Source organism: Enhydra lutris, unplaced genomic scaffold, assembly GCF_002288905.1.
Source record: "Enhydra lutris kenyoni isolate GAN:26980312 unplaced genomic scaffold, ASM228890v2 scaffoldscaffold15, whole genome shotgun sequence".
Lineage (NCBI taxonomy): Eukaryota > Metazoa > Chordata > Mammalia > Carnivora > Mustelidae > Enhydra > Enhydra lutris.
In genome coordinates, this window is record NW_019154099.1 from 53,581,032 (window position 1) to 53,606,067 (window position 25,036).

At 39.6% G+C, this 25,036-nt stretch overlaps 1 protein-coding gene across 2 annotated transcripts in view; it reads left to right on the forward strand.

Annotated features, from left to right (window-relative positions):
* The window catches only part of LOC111147097 (integrin subunit beta like 1), a 205,620-nt gene that overhangs the window by 92,213 nt on the left and 88,371 nt on the right, over positions 1–25,036 (forward strand). For both annotated transcript variants that reach the window (XM_022502984.1, XM_022502985.1), the window contains 4 exons: positions 114–236; positions 3,944–4,084; positions 6,246–6,386; positions 15,697–15,843. In XM_022502984.1, the coding sequence (XP_022358692.1) occupies positions 114–236; positions 3,944–4,084; positions 6,246–6,386; positions 15,697–15,843 (552 nt within the window). The remainder of the gene's footprint in view (positions 1–113; positions 237–3,943; positions 4,085–6,245; positions 6,387–15,696; positions 15,844–25,036) is intronic.

Genomic DNA, 25,036 nt, shown 5'->3' on the forward strand with positions numbered 1-25,036 from the left:
TTGGAATACTAAATTGATTTGAATTTTCTCTGTCTCTGAAAGAGATTAAAAATCATCAATGATCATTTATATGCATTTAACAAATACTTTTTTGCTTTGTTTTAATGGTTTAGGCACATGTCACTGTGGCAGGTGTAAGTGTGATAATCCAGATGGAAACGGCCTCGTTTATGGTAAATTTTGTGAGTGTGATGATAGAGAATGCATAGATGATGAAACAGAAGAAATATGTGGAGGTAGGTATACCAACTGTGTAGAGATTAATAAAAGTACTTGATTTTCACCTATTTTATTGTGCTTTTGTCACCTTATACATTTCTGCATTGTTTACTCATTTAATCTGAATTTATGTTTATTTGGAAAACACCTCATATAAGGCATTAGGGTAGACTAGTACTTTTTAAATGCAAAATCAGACTGTTCCCAGGGGAAAGCCAGATCATTATGGCAACCGACCAACTGTGTGGGTCTAGAGTGATCCTACCTGTACTTCATCTTCCCTGCTTTCTGAAGCCACTTTTATTTTGTCTCTTTTCTCCCAGTCTCTCAATTGCATGTGTTCATTTCCTTCTATTTCCCTTTCTAAATCATAAACATTTAAATGGTTTCATGTTCTATTGGAGACTTTGGAGGCCGAAAGGATTACTAGCCTAGAATCTGTCCCTCCCTACCACATACTCCGATAACATTTTTCATGATCTTTTCTATGTTTCTAAGGTATTTCTAACACCATTACTCAATCCAGTCTTCTGTTGAGGCAGTTACTGCATGTGCCACACTTCCTAGTACTAAGCACGGCAATAAGTTCTTCACATTCCCTGGGAAATGCACCAGGGGTCATTCCAGCAATCGCAGTGGGATTTAGACACTTGTTTGTCGGACACCAGACACTGTGCCCTTGACCCCGCTCATGGAGATTTGTATCCATGCCCTGGAGTCTGGAGCTCCATGAGGAGAGCCCCTCCTTGTCACCCGGAGTGTCCTTCTCTTCTGCTTACCTCTCTGGGAGCCTGTCCCCAGAGTTTATATTTATGCGCATGGCCAGCCCAGGAGAGGAAAGGAGAGAGCAGCGAGAATCCCTGCAATTTACTTAAATGTAAACATTTCAGCCTGATACTGCTGGCTTCCTTTCTCCATTAATAAGGAATTGTTTCTTTCATTTATCTCTGACAAGATTCCAGTGCATGGAATCCTACATAGTCTGCCTGCAGAATGGGTGATTTCAGAGGAGAATTTTCCTTGGAAGGATCAGGGACAAATGGGACAGGAGGAACCAGAGAGCCAAAGAGAAAGTGTCGCTAACTTGGGACAAGCTGTCCTTCTGTTTACAGAAACAAATTATAGCTTCAATTCTTGCGGTCATCCAGGTTGACCTATTTTAGGTCTGCTTGGTTCCCTCTGGTTTCCTTGCTGTACAATCCACCGAGATAAAACAGACACAAACACGTTTTTCAAGGCAGTGACCTAAGCTAGATGCCATGCAGATAATTCTGTTAATGGACTCCATCCAAAATAATTGGAAGAGTTAGGTAAATCCTAACCTATAAATATTATGTATGTATCCTACTGGTGTTTCATTTCCAGTTACGATGGGCCAGAGAAGAGGCAGGGAACGTGCTTGGGACCACTGTGTCCTGATGCACACCACCAAAGCAAAGTCTGTTTGCATGTGTAAATGTAAACATTTAACTTCAGCAACACAGTGAGCATGGTTGGGCTCCCAACCCTCCCACTAATCATTCCCATTTGTTTGAGGCTTAAGCAATTTCATGGTGCAAAGTCTCTGACCACAGACTCCAGCACTCCAGTAAGTATCCTCTGGGGGTGACTTTGGCTGGGATTGTAGATCTTTCTGCATGTCATTCACATGAAACCGATCTGTTGAGCGGTGACTCTACGGCCCATCAGTGGAACAATTTAGGAGATTTTCTCGCTTCATCAGCTCACACAAAGCAAAGAGTGATATTTATTGTGTGCCGTGTGTACTGTCCCAAGCTTGTATTTTATCTCAATTACCCACATGTGGCTTGTTAACAATATTTTCCTTTGGGTTGTGAGGATATCTGCTTAATTTTTCGTATCTACATATAAATGTAGTTTTACGTGATTCTTCTTTCCTTATTCACCTACATCTCAGTGATTTATTTTTACTAAAAGCCTAATTCAATTCAATTTTATAAATATACAAAGAATTTGGGTGAGAAGAATATAGATTTGAGATTATTTGTTAATGTCGTGGTAATGCTTACTTACATAGCACCTTGCATCAATTTCCTAAAATTACAGAGGAAACAAACTGTAGTTTAAGAAGTTAATCAAGTCTTAAAAAAAAAAAAAAACAAACAGCTGACTTCTAGAAAAGCTTTTGGTACACAGTCATCTTGCTGTTTTCCAGTGTAAGTTCCTGAGGAGACAGCCCTGGGATGTGATATTTTGTGTGGGTACAGGAGAGATGTTTTTGAGTTCATAAATAAAATGTGTAGCTTTTATATTTTGTTACTGGTGAAATCATCGGATAGCCCTTACATTGCCTTCGTGAGCAAATTAAAATGAAAATTTGTTATAGAAATAATCAGTGACTATTAGGTTAATAAGAGGTTTTCCATGGAAATCCAAATTAAAGCTCATTTAGAGAGAAAATGTGGCATCGCGTGCTTAGGTCCCTACCTCTTTCTTATATTTCACTCTAGCTCTCTCTCTCTCTTTCTCCCCCTTTGTCTCTCTGATGTATGTCTGTTGTTCCTCATCTCATGGATGAGAATAGCGTAAGAGACCAGAATCTTCTATTGCATTTTCCCCTTGTTGTGTGAGTTAAATGGCCCTACCGACACTCCTGCCATGAGGCAGAAATGCCATATTTTTCTTGAGAAAGAAAAATAGCTCCTGGTCAGTTTTCCCATGGGCCCTCTGAGATTATGGCTGCAGGGCTAGCGAGAGGGAAGAACAAAGCCTTTAGCGGCAGACTCTGATAACACACAAGTTTCGATGACATAGAAAGAAGAGATTCAACAAAATCCAGCCTGACCCTCATGGTTACCACCTTTACCGGGACAAACACACATTCATGGCTGGGTGGCTGGGTGGCATAAGCTATGAAGTGACTTGAGGTACATAGAATTTTCACCTTCTGGAAGCCAGAAGGATTGCCCAGTAGGGGTGCAGGAAGGAGGATGCGACAGCTCATTAGGTGTTGCTTGGAAGTCGGTACAAAAGAGCAGGGTAAGGTTTAATAAGAGGCAGGTCCCAGAGGAGTGTGGTGGCTTCGGAACACAAAACGATGGGCATCCTTCCCTATCATTTTGCCCGCTTGATAAATAGGAGGGGGATGTGATTGGGAGGCCAAGAGTCCATGATATTTTATTGGCCTAAAAGAAGATGAAACACTGATTTAATGGAAAACCTCTTTTCCTCATGGTGGAACACAGCAGCCTGTGGGACACATTTGAATGGAAAGATGAAATATTTCCCCTGGTTTAAGAAATGGTTCAGTCATTAATACTGTGCATCCGAGTACATATGTACCCGTGGTCTCTCAGTGGTTGGTTTCAAATGAAATGCTTAGATGACCAATTCCAGAAATGCCTCAGAATGAAGGCTTACATACCTTTGACTTTGAGGCTGTACCTTTGAGATCGGAAGGTAGTAGACAGGCTTTCATAGCCTTTCATGTCATTTCTGTAAATTTCTCTCATTTTTAATCAGCGACCTGGCTAGGACAAGTTAGAGGACACTTTGGCTTGCTTTGTGGGTATAATTACATAGGTCTATGCCCAAGAATGGTGTTTTGGGAGCAAATATATAAGTTGATTATTTTAAGGAAGGACGGTCCGGCAGGTATATTTTATTTCAAAAGGCGAAACTGATCATGAAGAGGTAGGAAGTTAATCTTGCTTTTGAAAGTTGCTTTTTTTCCCTCACTCTCTCAAATTCATTTTGGGTAAAGGCCATGGAAAGTGTTACTGTGGAAACTGTTACTGCGGGGCTGGTTGGCATGGAGATAAATGTGAACTCCAGTGTGATATCAGCCCCTGGGAGAGCAAGCGAAGATGTACATCTCCAGATGGCAAGATCTGCAGCAACAGAGGTGTGTCATTCATTCATTCACATTACTAACGACCGCAGGGGTGAGGGGGTGGCGGGCAAAGCTCTGAATTGTTAAGACTCCTCTTCTCTGGATTTCCTTTGGTATGGGGGGGAAGTTGTCTTTTATGGTGTTTGACTTTGATGTAAGTCCACATTTACTATACCGAAGAGCTTCTCTCTCTCATTTTTTATGGAGTAAAAGAGCAGAAGGATAAGAAACTTGTTACAGTTCTCCAAGCTTCACTGAACCAATAGTTAACGTAGGGACAGTAATTTCTTTGGCGGCCACCCAGAAATAGCACAGGACAACTAAAAGACAATTCTCATAGACACTTCCGTTAAACATCTCTTGACTAACAGAACCGTCTACAGCACGAACATTCTGATTATCTAGAGAGCATTCAAGAAACTCTCTTGTCTTGATAGTGAGTAAACCGAAGGCTTGGTTGTCATTCAGAATTGATTTGCAATCGGTTCACTTTTATCTGCAGGAATAAAATGGTATTGAAGAGATATAGAAGGTACGTGTCAGGCGGCCATAGAAAATTGAGGCTGACCTCTGACATGAACTTTAAGAATATCTTAGGATTGCTACAGTGTAATTTAACCTGTTGATATTGATTGATTAACTATTGATATCAAATCAAATCAGTTTTCAACACTTTTTAAAACCCTTGAAAATACTCTCCATTTTTTTCCTTATTAGCTGTACTGGTCAGTAGGAGAGGGCCATGTGGGACTGCTCCTTGCCTACCTGATGACATAAATAAGTGACCATTTTTCCGTCTAAAAAGCATAAAAATCTAGAAAGTTGGAAAACTCTATTTTTTCATTTCTATAAATGAGTGATGCTTCTTGATAGATTATGCTTCCATGGAAAACCAATTCTATGTTTTGAAAACTTGGCATAAAACATTGACATGGAAGAGTGAAATGGGCCACATTTCTGTACGCAGGGATAGGAAAGCAAAAGGCCTGAACTTAGAACAAAAATCAGAGAGAAGAGTCCTCTTGTTATATGCAGAATCAGTCTGACTCTAGAGCATACGCATTCATGTTATGTTTTCCTTTACTCTGTAAGGACGTGTTGCTGCCCGAGTCCTTTTTATTAGAGCAGTAGGGTCTGTGGTCCGCATTGTGATTTTACCATCTGCAGCTTATGCGGCGTCGCCGTGGGAAGCAAGCATCTGGGTGTTGTAAGGAGCCAGGAGAAAAGTGGAAATGGTTGGGCGGGGCAGCAGGTGGGCTCTGAGAGAGAGGTCCTTCAGAAACACACACGACGCGCCCCCTCTCTTCAGTCTCACCTCCTGCCTCCCCTTGCCCCGGAGCTGTCCGGTCTGGAGATCCACCGAGGACAGAAAGGAGAACAGCATGTCTGGACGAGGCAGGTTCGCAGTGAGACTCAGGGGTTCCTGAGAGTGAGTCGGGGAATCACTGCCATGCGTCCTTTCTTTCTCCGTGTCTCCCCTAGCACTCTTTGCCATCGTTGCTTCCGGGCCAGGAAAGAGACACCAATCCTGTACAAACTTACCTCATCTTCCTTGTTAGCCCATCTCCAAGGCCAAAAAACCTCTGTGGCAGACACAGCTCCTCGGGGATAGAATGCAAGTCCTGCATTGCCCCAAATGGCTTATTCCATTTCACGCTGGACCCACTTAGGCACACACCTGTGCTCACCCTCACTCCCGCATCTATTACACTATTTGGAAAGGCACATGTATTCGTTTTTTAAAATAAAGACATGGATATTTTAAAATACATCTTAAACATTCAGATAGAACCACCTTTTACATTTTGGTGCATGACCCTACAGTCTCTTGTTAGCTTTCTTTTTTGTCAGATAGATGGTAAGTTTCTTGAGGGCAAGGACTCTAACTCATGTTCACTGTTCTGATTTTATTTTAGAGAGAAACCAGTACCGTGCTAACGACACATCCCACAACTCCACACAATTATAGACACAGATACTAACTTCTGTTTATTAAAGAATCTCTCCTGTCTGCTTTAGATAGTGTTTTTCCTTGGTAGAACTTTATTTTTCCTCCAATATATGTATTTTCCAAATATGCAGTAGGCAAAAGATTTTAAAAAACAATTATGTCAGATGCTTTCTTTCGTGATTTTTCTTCACTAAAATCATATATATTTTTCCCCCCATCTAGGGACTTGTGTGTGTGGCGAGTGTTCTTGCCACGATGTTGACCCAACTGGAGACTGGGGAGATATTCATGGGGACACCTGTGAGTGTGACGAGAGGGACTGTAGGGCTGTCTATGACAGATATTCCGATGACTTCTGTTCAGGTATGTTGCTCTTCTCATTCCTGTTTTAAAGTTAAAAAAAAAAAAGTGTATATATATAATACTAATTTTCCTATTTTCAAGCTTCATACTGATTCTCACAGAAACTGTAAAATATCTGTGTCTGTAGGGTCCCTGTTTGGCTCAGTAGGTTAAGCATCCATCTCTTGGTTTCAGCTCAGATTCTGGTCTTAGGTTCATGAGATCGAGCCCCACCTTGGGTTCTGAAACTGGTATGGAGCCTGCTTGGGAATCTCTTTCTTCCTCTCCCTCTGCCCCTCCTCTCATGCTCACACACACACTCTCTCTCAGAATGAAAGAAAAAATGAATGAATGAATGAATGAATGACTGAATCTGTGCATTGGAAAGAGTTTGATAGTCACAGTGCTCCTGTGAGTACCTTGGAAAACCTTTGGAGAATTTACACATCAGCAAAGACCAGAGATGAAAGGGCCTCAATTTTCTTAAAACTAGTCTAACTCCTCACCAAGGAGAACCCCCTCTTCCAGATATCTGTTGCTCGGCTCTGAGCGCACAAAACCAGCAGACCGAGGACAGATGACAGTATCCGGGGTGGGGACCCTGAGAACAGCTACGCTCATGTATTACACAACTTGGCGTAACACAGTTCTCGTGGATATTTTCATGCCCTAATTCCTTGGCATAGTTTATATCCCAAGATTATTCTGTAGATTAGTGTAGGATTAAATACCAATAAGTGGATTCAAAAATTTTTTTTCCATAAACATTTATGAGCAGATACTGTTCGCCAGGGTCTGGATGGCTTTGGGGCTGTAGGTTCCAGCAGCAAAGGAGAGAAACAGGATGGATCTTCGGCTTGAGGGAACTTGCAGTTTTAAGTGCGAAGGAAAAACACACCCTGCCAGGGCTGCTCAGGGCTCAGAGGGGAAAAGAAGGCAGTCAGGTTCCTCTAAAAAAGCATCGTTGAGCAAAAACTGGAGTTGCAGCTTTTCAGCCCCATTATATTTGACCACCCAGGAGACAGAGAGCTACGCATATCCGTCTTTTTTAAGCTGGACTGCTTGATGGGTATGTAAGTAGATAGGAAAGTCCACCGTCCCCTGAAGGTTAGCCAGCAAAGGGAGATGAAAGAGCCACCCTATTTAATCAGGATTATGCAGCGGCAGGAGCTTCTCTGGTCCCGCTGAGGGGAGAGATTGCTGCTGAAACTTCCCACTGGAGAAGAGCTTCCCTCTCCTGATTATCCCGCATGCTCGGGAGAACTTCCTAAACATTTTGTGAGCACCCTACTCTTGAGGGGATGCTCTTTCCAGATTTTTCTATTGTTCATTATGTAGGAGGGGTCTTCATTATTGCCACAATGGAAATGAGACCACTGCCAACTCTTGGGTGACTCTCTGTGCCAGATACTGTCTAAGCACTTTCCAGATTGTGGCATTTGTTTTTTGGTCAAGGTCTACGAGGAAGGGAATCTGTTTCTTTTTGATCTACACACGGGATTAGTGAGGCTCAGGGAAGTTCCATAACCCGTGAGGGCCTCACAGCCAAGAGACAGAATCACAATGTTAACGAGGTCTATGAATCCAAAGAAGTGGAAGGTTCTTTCTTAACCGAAAAAATGTTTGTTTAGACTTCACTTTACTAGGACAAACATCAGGAGCCAACTATGCTAGAGGCACTATGTAAGATATCAGGGTCTAAAAATACAAAAGAATTCATGGGTTCTACCCTCAAAAAACTTACTGGATAGCAAAAAGGACAAAACAAACAACAACAAAATAAACCTGTCAAAACCAAAGCAAAACAACAATGACAAAGCTGCCACATTAACATGAAATTTTAATATAGTGTGGAATGGGAGATCCGCAGAGTCATGGATTTGTTGCTTATCTGGCCATTCATTGACCTGGGAACATAGCAGCAAACACCACAGATCACATCCCTCCTCTCACGGAGTTTACATCCCATCAGGACTGGAGAGGCAACGAACAAACGTTTTAAGTAAGCAGTGTAGAGAATGTTGGGCCTGGGCTCCTTTGGCATTTTCCTCAGGGGGATGAGGCTCTTCACAGAGGTGGTGACTTAGGTTCCTGCATTGCTGATTTTTTTGGATCACCATACACGTGCCTGCCCCTACCCTGCCTGAAAGGTAGGCTCCCAGGTAAAAAGAGATGAGAGGAACGTCCTAGGACGTAGAAGTGTGTGATCTGTGCTGGGGACTAGAAATCAGTTTAGCTATCACCGGAATGCACCAGAGACAAAAGTTAAAGCGGGTGAGAAACAGAACTAGAGGTCTTTTTACCCTGCTGCAGAACCAGACTCTATTCCAGAGGCAGTGGGGAGCTAGTGATGGTTTTAGGCAGCAACATGCTACACTCACAGGTTTCCAGTCTGGTTGTCTGGGGGCCATTTACTGAAACGGGGAATATAGAAGGAAATTGGCAAATTTATTTCTAGATATTGAGCCTAAAGGACCAAGGGCAATCCAAAGCTGTTTTTTTTTTTTTTTTTCCAGCCCATTGAATATGTGAGTCTGAAGGGTCAGGGCTAAACATGAGAAGTCAGAGCCCTAGAGTGGGTCATTAAAAATATATTAAGGTTCAGGAAATGTCATTTAAAAATGTTATTTTAAGATTGTCAGTGAGATAAAACTTGACTTCATATAATTGTAAATGGGGGAATGAAGGCGATAATCAGGCTATATAAAAAATTATGTTTGTGACTTTCTGATAAGATGTTACTGGTTTTGGTTTTTGTTATTGTTTTGTTTTTTGTTGTTTGTTTGTTTTACATAGGGTGTGTTTTTCCTTGATAAACCCATGATCTTGATTTGGGAGTGGGGTTGAAAAATTCAGAATAGCTACATAATAGTGACCACTCAGGGTCACACGTGCTGTTCTGTCTCATGGTGAGGGAGAGGGGTTGTGGGGTGAAGACGGGCAGTGACACTTCAGTCCTTTTATTGTAAGCTCACAATTCCTACTGCGTGTCATCTGGGCTCAGAGTTACCACTCTAGGTTGGGCAGGTGAAGGTTCTCAGGAGGCCGCCTTGGAAATAAAATTCTCCACTTCATCTCTTCCTTCCCTTCTTCCTTCTCTCCAGTTTCCTCTTTCTCACATTTTCCATTCCTCCCTATCCTAGGAGATTTCAGGGAAAGTGGCTGTGGCTGTGGTAGGTCGGGTTTATCGTGGGAGGAGGTTAGGGAAGGATGCTTAACCCTTTACTTGTGGTCTCGGTGCTGGGGGTGGCGCAGACCCGTTGTGGTGGCAAGAAGGGATGAGGCAAGAGGCTGTGGTTTGGACAAGACATCAGTCTGGAAGTGTGATCTTAGCATTTCTGTGTTGAGGTGAACTGAGCGTGGCCAGTGCTCCATAGCCTGCCTCCCACACTTAAAAGGAAGAACTTAGGGAAGAAGAAACTCACTTTAACAGAGACCCCACTCTTTTAGCCCATTTCATGCCCCTTGTCCCCCCCCCCTTTTAAAAAAGATTTTATTTATGTATTTGACGGAGATCACAAGTAGGCAGAGAGGCAGGCAGAGAGAGGAGGAAGCGGGCTTCCCTCTGAGCAGAGAGCCCGATGTGGGGCTCGATCCCAGGACCCTGGGATCATACCTGAGCCGAAGGCAGAGGCTTCAACCCACTGAGCCACCCAGGCGCACCCCCGCTTGTTCCCTTTTATGTTCACCCTCACTTGGAGGGGGAGACATTGTTACCTGCATTTTTAACAGGAGAGGAAACAGGTTCAGAAAAATTAAGTAACTTGACAGGGTTCATGCAGCCATTAAGTGTCATCTAGAAGCACATACAGAGCCCAAGGACTCATGTAATTTAATCTTCAAGTGATGCAAACAAACTTCTTCAATTTTATTTTATTTTGGTAAGGAAGAACTGTCCTCCGGACGCTCCAAATTCTTATAAAACAAAGCCTCTCTGAACATCCTTATGATCTGAGGCAGGCACGCATCTCTGGGATATCTTCATTTTCAGCAAATCTGTTGAATTCTGGACGTTCTGTTCAGTAAACTATTAGTCTTCACAGTTTTCCTCATTGGCCCTCGGGGCTGTACCCCGGCAAGCGTGCCACGCAGCTGACTGTCGAGGCTGTTAGTGCCTCTGTGGTAGGAGACAGGAGTAACCCAACGACATCAATGTTCTCCAGTGACTTCCCCAAGGCTGGGATGTAAGAAGGCTCAGGTGAAACACAGCTTTATTTTGCTCTCCCGTTCTTGCCATCCTGAGGTGTTTGTCTTATTTGAGTCCCAGGGAAATCTCCTGGTGGGTTGGTTGACTTTGCACTTTTAATTGATGTTCTCCTTGTTTTCATTCATTCCCGCCGAGGCCATTCATCTAATTAATAACGCGCTAAAATGTAAATATTTTACGTTGTGGATCCACCAGACACAACTATTTTAAAACCTGCTCCCTGGTCCCAAATCAATCAGTTTTATTTCTTTCTTCTTTCATTCCTATTTGTTGTTCGTCATCCACATTGTGTGTGTGTGTGTGCGTGTGTGTGTGTGCACCACTTCATCTATACACAGATATAATTCATGTGCACACCCAGATACACGTACGTACGCAACACCTCAGAGGTTTTACTATTAACAGAATTTGAGTGTAGCTACAATAACCAGGGCTTGACCGGCCATCCCGAAGTGTACCAGCGGCTCTATTTGTTACTGCTGTTCTGTGAGCTGCTGCACTGGGTTGACTTACTGGTCCCAAAATAACTTTTATTCCCGGTGGCTGTTGACATTCTGGTCTATTCCCCCAAATTCCGTAACTGCTAAAATATGCCGCAGTGTGACCTTAAACTCAATGTTTCAACTTGGCCTGCCTATCACAATGATGAAAATAGGTTAGCCCTGGCTTAGCGTTCCATTAATTTGGAAAATGGAATCATTTGACAGGACCACATTGTGTGGGTGAACTTATCATGGTGGATTACCAAAGCATCGTGGAAAGAAACTGAAGGACATGATTGAGTACATTCAGGTTGCATTGTCTTGAAAGGAAAATCAGCAAATAAACCAAATGGATTTGTTTTCTTAAATAACAAGTACTAGTTAGATCTAATTTATTCCCCCAAACTTTTCCTATGAATGGTCATCATCTTACTTTGTAAGAAGCTGATCGTAGAAGTCAGATCCCAGTTCACAAGAAGTTTTGATCATTTTAAAAGAAAGAAATATCTTCTACAGCAGAAGAACATTTATCTGGAATGGATGCAACTACATTGGTCCCAGATTGATATTTCTGAGATGACTTTGCTCCAAAGAGCACAATGATTACAGAGAAAAAATAGGTTTGCTGTCATCACCCTCTCCTGTAATGGCCTGAGAGCCTTTAAAGCTCCTACATGCCCAGCACTGCCACAACCATGGTGCCAGCTGCCTGCCCATGTGGCACTGATTGGGCTGTGATCCCATCACCTGGGCACTGTGTTGTTCTTCCGTGTGTGTGTGTGTGTGTGTGTGTGTTTAATGCAGGTCATAGGTCTTATGAAAGCTATTCTCTAATGTGCATTCTTTACATGTTTGCTATCAGGGATAACCACATTCTGTATTTGTTGATCCTCTGCCTACAGAGGTTAAAGGAATACTTGTTAGAAGCAATGGAATTAACACCTGGAGGCCATATCTATCTATCTATCTGTCTGTCTATCTGTTTATCTGTCTATGTATCTACTTGGCAAAATAGCGTGGAAGTATGAAATTTCAGTGTGTAAAACTCACTTTTTATAATTCTGTCATTTTAAAGATAAAATGAGATGAGGACCAGAAAGGTAGACTAGTGATGTATTTAGACTGAAGATACAGAACTCCTAATTTCTTCTTTTATGCATCTTTCACTGTTTGTTTGGAAAAGACTTACTGTAGTATATATGGCAGTCAAAAGGATTTTCATGCTAAACAGATCTTATCATTTCTAAACTCTTTTTTATATATCAGCATCAAGCATTTTCATCTTCTTCATTTTATTCCTATAAAATGATCCTCTTTTTCCCTTTTTGGCATAACTTTTATACTGAAATTGAGAAACTAGTAATTCCAGGAGAGAAATTGCAATTTCATTGTATGATTTCCTGTCTTCTCCGAAAGGCTTAATACCAGCTTCAGAATCTGATATCAATACCATGCATTTTTAAGTGATTTCCTAATTCCACTGATGAAATGTCATAAAGGATTTTATAGAAAAGGTACAGTTTCATTTAAAGCGAGATCCTAAAGTGTTCTGAAATATACTTGAACTGCACATGAATTAGAGTTATTGAAAGATGGAGGATATAATTTTCATTACCAAGAAAGTAAAAGTTATGTTTATGTTTTAACCTAATCTCTAATAAACATTTAGATCAGCAGTACTGCTGTCAATACTACTTTTTTTCTTCCTTTTAGGCTAGAATTATTTAAACTTTCTTTATTACTTTCTTTTTTTTAAAAGATTTTATTTATTTATTTGACAGAGAGAGAGAGCAGAAGTAGGCGGAGAGGCAGGCAGAGAGAGGGGGAAGCAGGCTCCCTGCTGAGCAAAGAGGGCTTGATCCCAGGACCCTAAGATTATGACGTGAACTGAAGGCAGAGGCTTAACCCACTGAGCCACCCAGGCGCCCTGAAACTTTCTTCATTACTTTCACATTTGCTTCTCTGTGATCCTCACTGAGACATTTGATTTAGGTATTTCTACTTTCCCCAAACAATGAAACCCTTAACAAACATTCTATATCCCTACTATCATTTAAAGTGGTTACCATGCATTCGCTGACTCTCAGGAATTTCATTCATTATAGATGATTGAATTAGGTCACTCATAATTTAATAACCCTTCTTTCTTCAGCCCAAACTTGTTCAATTGATGTTGACTTCAGATGGCAGAGTGTAGAAGAGACTCCTAAGTAGGTGATTTGAGGAGGACCCGTGGTCATCCTGAACTAAATAATGTTCTCCTGCTGTGACAGTTTCCTATTTAGAGGCAAAAGCTTTCATTCTGCAGCCCATCATAGCAGTGACACGGTCTTATCAATTTATTCCTGTGCCTAAGCAATGGACTCAGTGGGATTATCGAGGGGACTTTGATGGGTGAAGGCTGAGGCTGAGTCGGAAGGCACAGGAGGTTGGGGCTCATCACATATGTGGCAAAAGTGAGGGACACATTGTATGTGTTCTGCCCAGCTGTGCTTGGAGCTGGCGATGCCTGGAGGTGATGCACCAGCTTAAAGGTCTCATTCTTGAGAGCGTTCTTGATGCTGCACTAAATGTACAGGAAATAGAGATGTAGGAGTGCATAGGCTGCCTTTCTCCCAGTGACTATCAGAGAACAGAAATAGTGAAGGGTTAGAAAAGACATAACTTTAGAAAGGGTTAGAAAAAAGGCACAACTTTAGGGAGGAAAGTGAAACAGAGTGAGGAAAACAGTATCATAGAAAACATAGAGTGAATATGGAGCATAATGGTGAGAGAGTTTCAGAGATTTCTCCTTTTAGGTCTAGAGCAGCTACATTCCGACCCCCCCCACCCCAAAATGTGTCCGTGTATCCTCTGACTTCTTTTGTTATTAATGGGACAGGATCTTAACTCTAAAAATCTCTTCTTCATAACTTCTGATAGTCTTCATGAATTCATTTCATTCCACCACGAGTTGTGTTTGAAATGTTGACATGGGAATGAACCTGAGATAGAAACTAATGGCTGCTCTGAAGCCTGTTTTCCATCCACAGAAGTGGAGGACATTCTCCCCTCGGTCACTGTTCTCTCCCTGCGCACAGGCTCCTGCTTCATTCTGTGCCTGGGGACCAGGACCGCACACGGGGTGTGTGGTGGTGGTGTCCTGGGTAGTCAGGGACTGCTTGACATCCTTGCGTACTGAATATTTTCTTCTGACGTTCACAGCTATTTTCAGCTTTTAAAAATGAAGCTTTCTTCCTCCCTTTCAATATAACTTTTTCACTGTTCTTGTTATCAACTAGTCTCTAACCAATGAGAGCATGTTCTGTACTTTGTCCAGTATCCTTGTAGATCTAACTGACCTAGGAAAGAGACCTCTTATCTCCAAGAACTCCAGAGCCATTGACTTCTATAAACAGCCGAATTGTACTTGAAAACTGTACTTGAAACTGTACTGAAGAGCAGTTTCCATATTGTATGATTTATATCAATATCAGATCCCAAAGACGAAATACCAAGATTTTCATCCATTAATATCACACTCAGTTTACTTCAAGAAAATATAATTCCACTTCCTTTAAAGTTTTTCATGCATTTTTGGGGGCACCTGGTTGGCTTAGTCTGTTGAACATCCAACTCTTGACCTCAGCTCAGGTCTTGATCTCAGAATCGTGAGTTTGGGTCCTGCATTGGGATCCACATTTGGCATGGAGACTACTTAAGATTAAAAAATGTCATGCATTTTTGCAGCAGTTATGGAAATCCACAGTGTTCTGCATCTGTAATAATGAGTATCTAAATGTTGATTAGGAATTAAGAAAAGCTCAGCTTTCTTGCTTTTCTTTCTATCCCTACTTGTTTACATATGTGGTATTGAATAAAAATAATAATAGCTCACTTTTATGTAGCATTTTAAGATATATTATGTACTTCCTGATAAATATGGACTGACAATGTATTATTATCTTATTCAAAAATGAAGAAACTCAGAGATGTTGACATTTCACCAGCTATGCTCTGTATACAGCAGGACCAGGATTTGGACCCACTTACTTATTGGATTGATAACATAGGCCATTTTTTGCTAAGCCATACCACTACTCATCACAATTTGTTACAGGCTCTGTGACCATGTGTAAAGAAATTTAATATGTTTCCTCTTTTGGGTATACTACACTCCTCCTCAGGAAATGTGAACGCCACAGAAGTTATTGGTTTTAGGCTAAGAGTCTCCAGGTTAAGCATGTAGTATGTAGAAAAAAGGTAATGAAAAGTGTGGGGGACTCCACAAGATAAGACATGTCTCAACAGCAAATTGTTTTCAGTTTCCTGTGGCTCTTCTCCACATGAATTAATTACCAAATCCATCAAATACTCCATTTAGGCCCCAGCAGACCAATACAATCACATGCACCTGGATTTTGATGGATTCACGTGTATAGTCCTACAGACCCATTTATCTTACCAGGAGCAGTTGCTTTTCTTTACCCCTCATGATCAATCAATGTAAATCAGGTATTTAAGAACTTGAGAAAAAGATGCCTTGGCTTTAGGGTTTCATATGGTGTTGAGATCCTGGCTCATTTGTGATACTGTTGAAATGAAAACTAATTCTGACTTCATTGTCTAGTTTTTCATATTTTTTAACACTCTCACTCTGAAGGTCACGGGCAGTGTAATTGTGGAAGATGTGACTGCAAGGTAGGCTGGTATGGGAGGAAGTGTGAGCACCCACGTTCCTGCCCACTTTCTGCGGAGGAGAGCATCAGGAAGTGCCAAGGAAGCTCTGCTCTGCCTTGCTCCGGAAGGGGTAAGTGAGGGCTCTCAGGCTTTGTCACCACCTCCTGTCCTACGCGTCCAGTGCATTCAGTTCATGTATATCTTTTTTAACATAATATCACATACTATCTTACTTAGCTGTGATGCCTCAATAAGGAAAGATTCATCTTTGTAGAACTAATAATATACCCCATTTCCATTATTGAAAGTACATGGAGAAATATAATCTTTCTCATTCTCCCTCTCTGTTTCACACATGCATATACACACACACTCTCTCTCTCACTCACTCTTACTCATACCATCAGTTCAGCTTTGAGGTCTGTTCAGTTTCCATTTAGTTCAGGTCTGTTCAGTGCTACATTAAAAAAAACAAAACAAAAAACAGTTTTGCACAGCGAAGTTAACAAACAAAACAAAAAATCAACCTACTGAATGGAACAAGATATTTGCAAATGTTATATCCATAAGGGGTTAGTACCAAAATATATAAAGAACTTATACCTCTCAACACCAAAATCAACAACAACAACAACAAAAACCAAAAAACCCCTACAGTTTGATTAAAAAACAGGTAGAGTTTCCGAATAGACATTTTTCCAAAGAAAACATACAGATGGCCAGCAGACATATAAAAAGATGATCAGTCATCAGGGAAATGCATATCAAAACCACAATGAGGTATCACCTTACACCTAGCAGAATGGCTAGAATAAAAAAGACAAGAAATAACAATTGTAGGCAAGGATGTGGAAAAAAGTAACCCTTGTGTACTGTTGATGGGAATGCAGATTGGTACAACCACTGTGAAAAATGGAAATTTAATTAAAAAATCTAAAACTTTAAAAATGGAATTACATGATCCAGTAATTCCATTACTGCATATTTACACAAAGAATATGAAAACATTAATTTGAAAAGATATATGCCTGCCTATGTATACTGCAACATTATTTGCTATAGCCAAGATACGAAAGCAGCCTAAGCATTCATCAGTAGATAAATGGACAGAGAAGATGGGATGTCTATACACCATGGAATATTACTCAGCCATAAAGAAGAATGAGCTCTTGCCATTTGCAACAACATGGATCCCTCTAGAGGATATAGTGCTAAGTGAAATAAGCTAGATAAAGAAGATAAATACCATATGATTTCGCTTATATGTGGAGTTTAAGAAACAAAACAAATGCACAAAGAGAAAAAGACAAACAAGAGAACAGACTCTTACAGGGAACAAACTAGTGGTTGCCAGAGGGCAGGTGATGGGGACGATGAGTGAAGTAGATCAAGGGGATTAAGAGTATACTTTTTTTAAAGAAAAAGTTTGGATATCTGCTCAAAACTTTCTGAATGAGACCATTTAATTGTCCACCGACATTTCTGAAACTCATTAACGTTGCATTGAGGACCTTGTTAGCTTTTGAAAAAGCATCCTGGGAACAGACCGCTCTGAGTAGGCTTATGTTGTTCTACAAGACACATAGCCTTGGGTCTGCTCTTGGTCCCAGATCAAGTACAAATTGGAAGAGGAAGAAGAATTTGTCTAAAGGATAGCTGGTTCCATTATTTTCGATTTATCAAAATAAGAAATGCATTTTCACCTCTCACATGGAAATGGCAAAGTTAATATGAAATATGCCTTTGGAGGACCTGGTAATTGAAATTACTACAAATTTTGCTTGTGAAAGAGGAAAAAGAGAAACACTTCCTTTTACCTGAATGTTAGATCAGAAATTTAATTTATGTTGCAGCTTCCTCTTTGAAAAATAAATTTTTTATTGAGATATAATCTAAATACCACAGAATTCACTCTTTTTAAGTACGCCACTAAGTGGTTTTTAGTATATTTATAAAATTATGCAGTCTTCACCGCTATCTCATCCCACAGCATTTTCATCACCAGTAAAAGAAATCCTGTGCGCCTTACCAATCACTCTCCATTCTCCTCTCCCGTCAACCCCTAGAAACCACTGATATGCTTCTGTCCCCATGGATTTCCCTAAACTGGGTATTTCATATGAATGGAATAATAAAATACATGATCTTTTTGTTTCTGGCTTTTTTTCACTTAGCATACTGTTGTCAAGATTTATCCATGTACTTCAGTCCTTTTGATGGCTGGATAGTACTCATTTGTGTGGATATACCACATGTATTTATCCATTCATCTGTTAGTAGACATTTGGATTATTTCTAGAAACTTCTTGACCATCATGAATAATGTTCTATGAACATTCATGTATAAATTTTTGTGTGGGTGTGTGTTTTAATTTACCCTGGGTATATACATATATGTGGAGTTGCTGGGTCATAGGGTAACTAACTTTTTGAGGTACATCTAAACTGTCTTTAAAGTGGGGGCACCATTTTACATTCCCACCAGCAATGCAAGAGAGTTCCAGTTTCCTTACATCTTTCCCATTATTTGTTATCAGTTGTCTTTTTGATTACTTAGAGTTTTCTTCACATAGAAAACAAAGTCCCCAAGATTATTTGTACCATAGGTGATGTTCCCATATTCTGATATGTATCCCTACTGATTATCAGTAGAAGGTTAGGATATAGTTAAAAGAAAATTTTCATTTCATAAATTTTATTTCTGACTTGACCCCTTTTCACCAGCAGCCCCACATGGAAACTACTGTTTTACCTGCATTAATAAAATATCATCATTTGAGAGCTTGAGTAAACCTGTCACGCTTTTAAAGGAACAAAGGTTAAAAGTCACTGTCCTTCAGATTACTGTTATACATTCATTCATTGTTTAAAAATAACAAGTTTATGATGGAAAAATAAGAAAAGCCTATAAAGTATGTCTCAAACATAGAAAATCACTCTCTATTACCAGTTGTTTTTTATTTGCCCCTAAATTTTTTAATATGGTGTTAGGGTAAGAAAATTATGGTGGATTTTAATTTTTGTGGTTATCAGTCTTTGCTAACTCTGACAAACACATATTTGTCTCTTGCCTTTCTAGAGATTCTCTAATGTATTAGTTACCATTTTTAAGGAATAGCACATACGTAAAATTTATTTTGTTAAAAAGGTGTTGAATATTATGTTTAGAATTAGAAAACTTTTATTATTTTTATAATTCATTTAAGCTTTTTAAAGTACTTTAGAGATCAATAAAAAGCTTCTCCAGTTTGCTCGAGGGAAATGGAGGTATTGATGAGTGGAGTGATTTTGCAGGGAACCATAACAAAATATTAGAATTCTGAGAACGAAGACCGGGGATTTATGGGAGCTAGTCCAGTGCTTGGACCAGTGGTCAGAGACCCTCTCTTTCTCACAGAGCTACCTTTGCAAACTCACTGGCATTGGATGTTTTAAAGCAAATGGCCAATATGAAAACTTATAAAGGATTAGTTTTGCCATTTATGAGTGACAGCTACAGCTGTGCTTACATGAGTGAGGAAAGCAATTACAAGGCCCATCGGTTCTCAAGCCGGAGATCTGCAGCCGTTCGCTAGCTGGGGCCAAGAAAAAAATTCTTTGCGTAGAATGTACTGAAGTTCTTCAGTGTAGTCCACCTCAGGGGCCAGGTAAAGGCATTTGTGCAGCGGAAATTAAATTAGATTACTTGCTTCTACTGATGATGACTGAGTGTGATCATTATGTCTTGAAAGCAGGGGGATAATTTAGATAATCTCTTAAACTCTATTAATCCTGTGGCTCCTTGATTTCTATTCCTTATGGCCTACAAATATCTTTTTATTTAATGAGATGACTCTCGTCTACTTGATTTGGACCCTCAAGTATTCATCCTAGTTTCTGCCTCCTGGGCTTTGGAGCTCAGGGACAGCTTTCTCTAGTTTCATGCCAGGGCTCCGCTCAAAAACTTGAAATGGCTTATGATTGACTACATATTAATTTTAAGTTCTTTTTGACTTAAGAATACAATTTTTAGGTTTTTAATTGAGGTTCTCTTTCTGAGTGTGTGTCTGGCTTTGTCCAAAAAATGTGAGCAAATTCATGTGCATCACTTAGGAGCAGAGGCTTAAGAGGCGGTGAGAGATTTGCCATCTCTCTTGTCCCCGCATAGGGATTTGCAGGGTTTGCGATGGTGGTGATCCATTAGCTTGGGTGTCTGAATGAGGATGGTTGGAGAAACCTCTGCTGACCTACCAAGGACCTATAACAAGAGGGAGAAAGAAACCTTTGTTGTTTTAAGCAGCTGGAATATTAGGGTGGTTTGTTACTGCAGGAGAACTCCTGACTCAGACTCTTTTCCAGGTAAAACCTTTAGGGAATGTAGTTAGAGCAAATAAACAAGCAAACACAAAAAAAATACTTAACCCCAAAGAGAGGGGCACCTGGGTGGCTCAGCTGGTTAAGAGTCGCCTTTGGCTCAGATCATGATCCTAGAGTCCTGGGGTCAAGCCCCACGTGAGGCTCCTTGCTCAGTGGGATCCTGCTTCTCCCTCTCCTCCTGCCATTCTTTTGCTCTTTCTTTTAAATAAATAAATAAATAAATAAAATCTTAAAAAAAAAAAAAAGGAGAAGGAAAAAAACAGTTGAGGTTTGTAACTATATGCGTATCTTAGCAATAGCAATACGCATGTACATATTTTAAAAGTGATGTATTCATGCTGTTCTATCAACAGCATTTATGTACATTGTTCCACAGGTAGAAGGCTAAGAACATTGAGTGTATTATCTTTTTTTTTTTAAATATGTCCCCAATACAATGAAGTAGGAAGTATAATTATTCTTCTTTTTATAGAAAAAGAAATTGAAATTTGAAGAGTTTTTCATCCTGCATAATAAGTGCCAGAGGTGTAAGTTTTTATACAAACTTTTATTATAGGCCATCCAACCCCAGAGCTGTTGTTTTAGATCATTTACTCAGTCTTTAAACAATGCCAATTTGTTAGCAATATACAATGACTGCATTTCCTTGTTAAAAGCATTTTTATGCAAGATCGTTGATATTGTTGCATAGTATTCCATAGTATAATTGTGACAAACAAATTTAATTGGTCCTCCTCTGCTAGACATCTAAATCGTCTCTTAATTTATTCAAGTTCTAAATACTATCATTTACGTTCTTGCAGCAGAAAATTTGCACAAATCTTTCTTAGACATACATCTAAATGCCTACCAATATATTAAAGCTTTTCAGTTAAAAAAAATTGCCCAAGCAAATCATATTCTCTAGAAGAAGTGTACCAATATACTCTCCTACTAGGATATAACAGGGGTTCCCTTCGCCCACCAATAGGGACAATTTCAATACTCAACTTTTCTTGATACATTTTGCTCTTGCTGTTATGAGCTTACCACTTATCAAACTCCTTTCATTGACTTCTATAATCATCAAACAAATTATTTTTCTGTAGGCATTATTATTCAGAGGCTTGTGCTTGCTGTATTTGCCTTCTTTGATCATCATTTGTCCTTGTGTCTAAGTCATCTTTTTGTTTGGTCTGCAATCTCGCATGCTTTTGTTACCTGTCCTCTGTGCCCTTTGGTTTTCTTTTATCAGACTTGTTCTAAGAGGTATTGTGTATGTTTTAGTCCTTAAGCACACATGAACGTGTACTCCCACAAGGGAAGGTGGGAAGTGGAGGAAGAATGATAAATTGAGGCTAATTATTTAATATTGTAGCTTTTAGAAAATAGAAACTATGTCCTCATTTTTATCAATTAGTACATTTTAATTAATGAATTAAGCAAGTTGGTTCAATTCCCTTAGCTAGGAACATACTTTCATTATAAAGAATAATAGCATGCCAAATTCCCACCATCTGGAGATTTTTCAATTACAGCCATAATTTATCTCTTTTACTGGCAAAGCACATCTTTAAATATTCTTGTTTTAGTTATCAGAGAAGTTTCCCATGATGCATGCATTTTTTAACTCTGTGATTTTTACTCTGATTTTTTTGACAACTGAATCATTATTTTTCTTATTCATGGACACAGAGATGTTGTTATTTCAAACAGAGAAAAACTATTTAAAAAAATGGAAGTTCTCCAGTGTATTTAAAAAAAAAAAAACTTTTGGAGAGGAGGATCTTTCTATATTTTTGCTAATTTTTTTACAGATTTATTGAAGTATAATTGATAAACCAAAACAACTGCTCATATTTAATGTATACAATTTGATGAGTTTGGACATATGTGTACACCCATGATGCCATCACCACAGTCAAGATCATGAATGTATCCATGCCTCCAAACATGTCCTTGTGTCCCTTTGTGTGTGTGTGTGGGGGGGGGTGGTGTTAGGGATACTTAATATGAGACATATTTGAAATAGTCAAACTTATAGAAGCAGAAACAGGGAACAGGGAAATGAGGACTTGTTTAATGGGTATAAACACAGCTATATAAGATGGATAAGTTCTAGAGATCTGCTGTCCTACCTAGTGCCTATAGCAAATAATACAGGATTTTAGACTTAAAAATTCAAAAGAATAGATCTGCAAGCATTTAAATTAAGCACCACACCACCTGTTGTGATTTTGATTATATTTTTAAAATTCTTGGTGGCCTAATTAAATATCTCATTTTAAGTTAGCTGCAGTGGAAAATGCACAGAGTTTTCAAGTGACCAGGGAGCCCCGTGTGTTCTTCCTGCAGAATTTCGAGACAGCAAGTAGGATTCAGATTTACACTGTTCTAAGTATATCTTAGATCTACTACATCCGCCAGTGCTCGAGGACTCTGGAATGGTCATGCACTAAATTATGGCATTTTAAACATAGCTGCTAACGACCACAGCCAAAGAAGATGAAGAAATGACCCTGTGAAATTAACGTCTTATTCCTCCTTATCTGGGAAAATATCAGTGAGTTTGTAAATCATGTCAGAAATAAAAAATCTGTATTTTGTCATATTATATGATGAAAATTCAGTCCGTGGATCCTCAGGCAGTCTTCCATGGGTCTCTGAGCACACTTGGAACTCCTAGGGCTTCTGCCATAGCTTCTGTTTGTTCTGTTGTCATGGAACGACCCACAGTAGTAGTAAGGCCCCTAAGAAGAGAAAAGCCTGTTTATTATTTGCTTTCTTTGTACTCAGAAAAACTTACTAGAATGTCTTAAATTGTATATGCATCTTCTATTTCACAAAACCTCAGGAATATAGATGCTATTTATCATGACTTTTTCAAAGATAAGGTAAAGATAAAAAGTTCGGGGTCCAAAGAGAACTAAATACAGTGCCTCCAACATCCTTTTTCTGTGTCCTCATGAGGTGCTGGGACCTCTGCGTGCTGGGACATTTTCTATCCTCAAGGAGGCCAAAGGTTCAGGTGTCCAGAACTGGTGGCTTCCTGGAAGGTCCTGGTTAAATCCAGGGTTAAATCTCTCATTCCTATGAGGAAGGAGCACTTGCTAAACTAAAGGCATAATTTTCATAGATTCAAGGGAATTGCTAAAAAGAATTGAAAAGAGCCAAATTCAATAGAAATGGCAGCCTCATAGAGGATGATTATTCAGGGACTCCTTTTTCCAGTAGGTAATTATCCCTGTTCCTTATTCCCCCTTCTTTGTTTTATGTTGCCTTTCTTCTTGGCATTTTTATATTCAGTAGAACTTAGAGGAGAGAAAGAAATTCAGAAGGTGAAACAATTATTTTGTATGTTTTTAAAAAAGATGATAGAAGATATTTCAGAGGAAAGTAACAAACTTAGTATTTTTTAATTGCCTGAGGTTTTTCTAATGTATAGTCCAGAAAACTGTATCACTTCCAAGACAGAGTGAATATTTTTTTTGTAGCAGTCAACAATCTTGCTGTAATGTTTTATCTCTGGCAATAGAACATTTTGTGTCAAAGATAGGAATTGATCCAAATAAATAGACAACTTTTATTACATTTTTGCATAATTTTTATGTGGTAAATTGAAAACCAGTGAAATCCTTTGGCTAAGAAAACTTCCTAGTAAGAGGTGCAGCAAATATCGTCAAAATCTATTTGAAATGAAAATAGAGAATTGGACAGGAATTCAATCCCAGTTTCTTTAAGTGAGCTTAAAATGAAATGTGTGACCACTATGACAATTTTGTTACTACAATTATATATTTATTTCTATTAAAACACTAAACACAGAGTGAGGATGTAGTGTGTTGCTCTAGCGGTTTTGTACTTGATTTTTTTTTCAGTAGAAAAATGCAAACCAGATACTTTTAGTGGGAAACAGTAAGGGCTGGCTATCAGCCCTAGTCTTCATGGAACCATACGCTCTGCAGATTTCCATTTTAATAGAAAACGAACGAGGCAGAATGTCATCATTTTGTCTAAGCTTTAACGTCATAGAGCTGATCAGAACCCCATGATTCCCCTCTTGGACACACAAGATGTTATTATAGATGTTATTAAAAATTGATGGGGCTGGCCATTGTGCTGTATTCACGTAATGGTTGTATTCAATATATAATCATGTGATAACACATAGCCAATTAATGCATCATATTTTCCTTAATGGTGTTGTTTATAACATTTAATCAACCTTATATCTACTGACCACCCTACCATGTATCTCTGTGCTAAGCCAGGGGTCAGGAGGATCAGGAAGCCACATTCTGTTTTTGCTGATAAAGTTTTATTAGAACACAGCCAAGCTCGTTTGTAAGCATATGGCTGCTTTCTTGCTGTAACAGCTAGTTAAATAGTTGCCGCAGAGAGTGTATAGCACACAGAGGCTCAAATAGTCACTGTTTTGCCCTTTATAGAAAAAGTTTGCTGCTCTCTGTGCTAAGGATTTGTGGCAGGTGTGGCCAACCTGGTGGGAAGGGGACTGAGTGTCTTGAGAATGAGAAGAGGAAGATACTGTTTTCTAAAGAAATCTGGGTGCAAATATGGCTTCATGAAGTGAGTTAAACTGGAATTGAGTCCACAGGGAGGAGTAGCATTAGATAATGATTTCGAAAAAGTGTGTTCTAGGTAGAGGGAACCACATGAACAGAGACACTGAGTTAACGGGAGGATAACTTTTGTAGGGAACAAAAAGCATTCACTTTTGATGATAAATGAAGAACAAAAAAGTAGTGGGAGACAGCCCCGGGGACACATGCCATCTCTCCTGCCTCCTACCACTTCTCCCCACATTGTGATGGGTTTGACATAGAAAAAGCGACTTCTTGCAGAACTCTTGTTCTCATAATTGTCTTATGAGGTTGATTGTTAGTAAGAAGGACACACATGGTAAGCATGATTGTAAATAGGCTAGAATGATGTTGTAGAAATGCCGGCTAACCTGGCTTAGGGCCCAC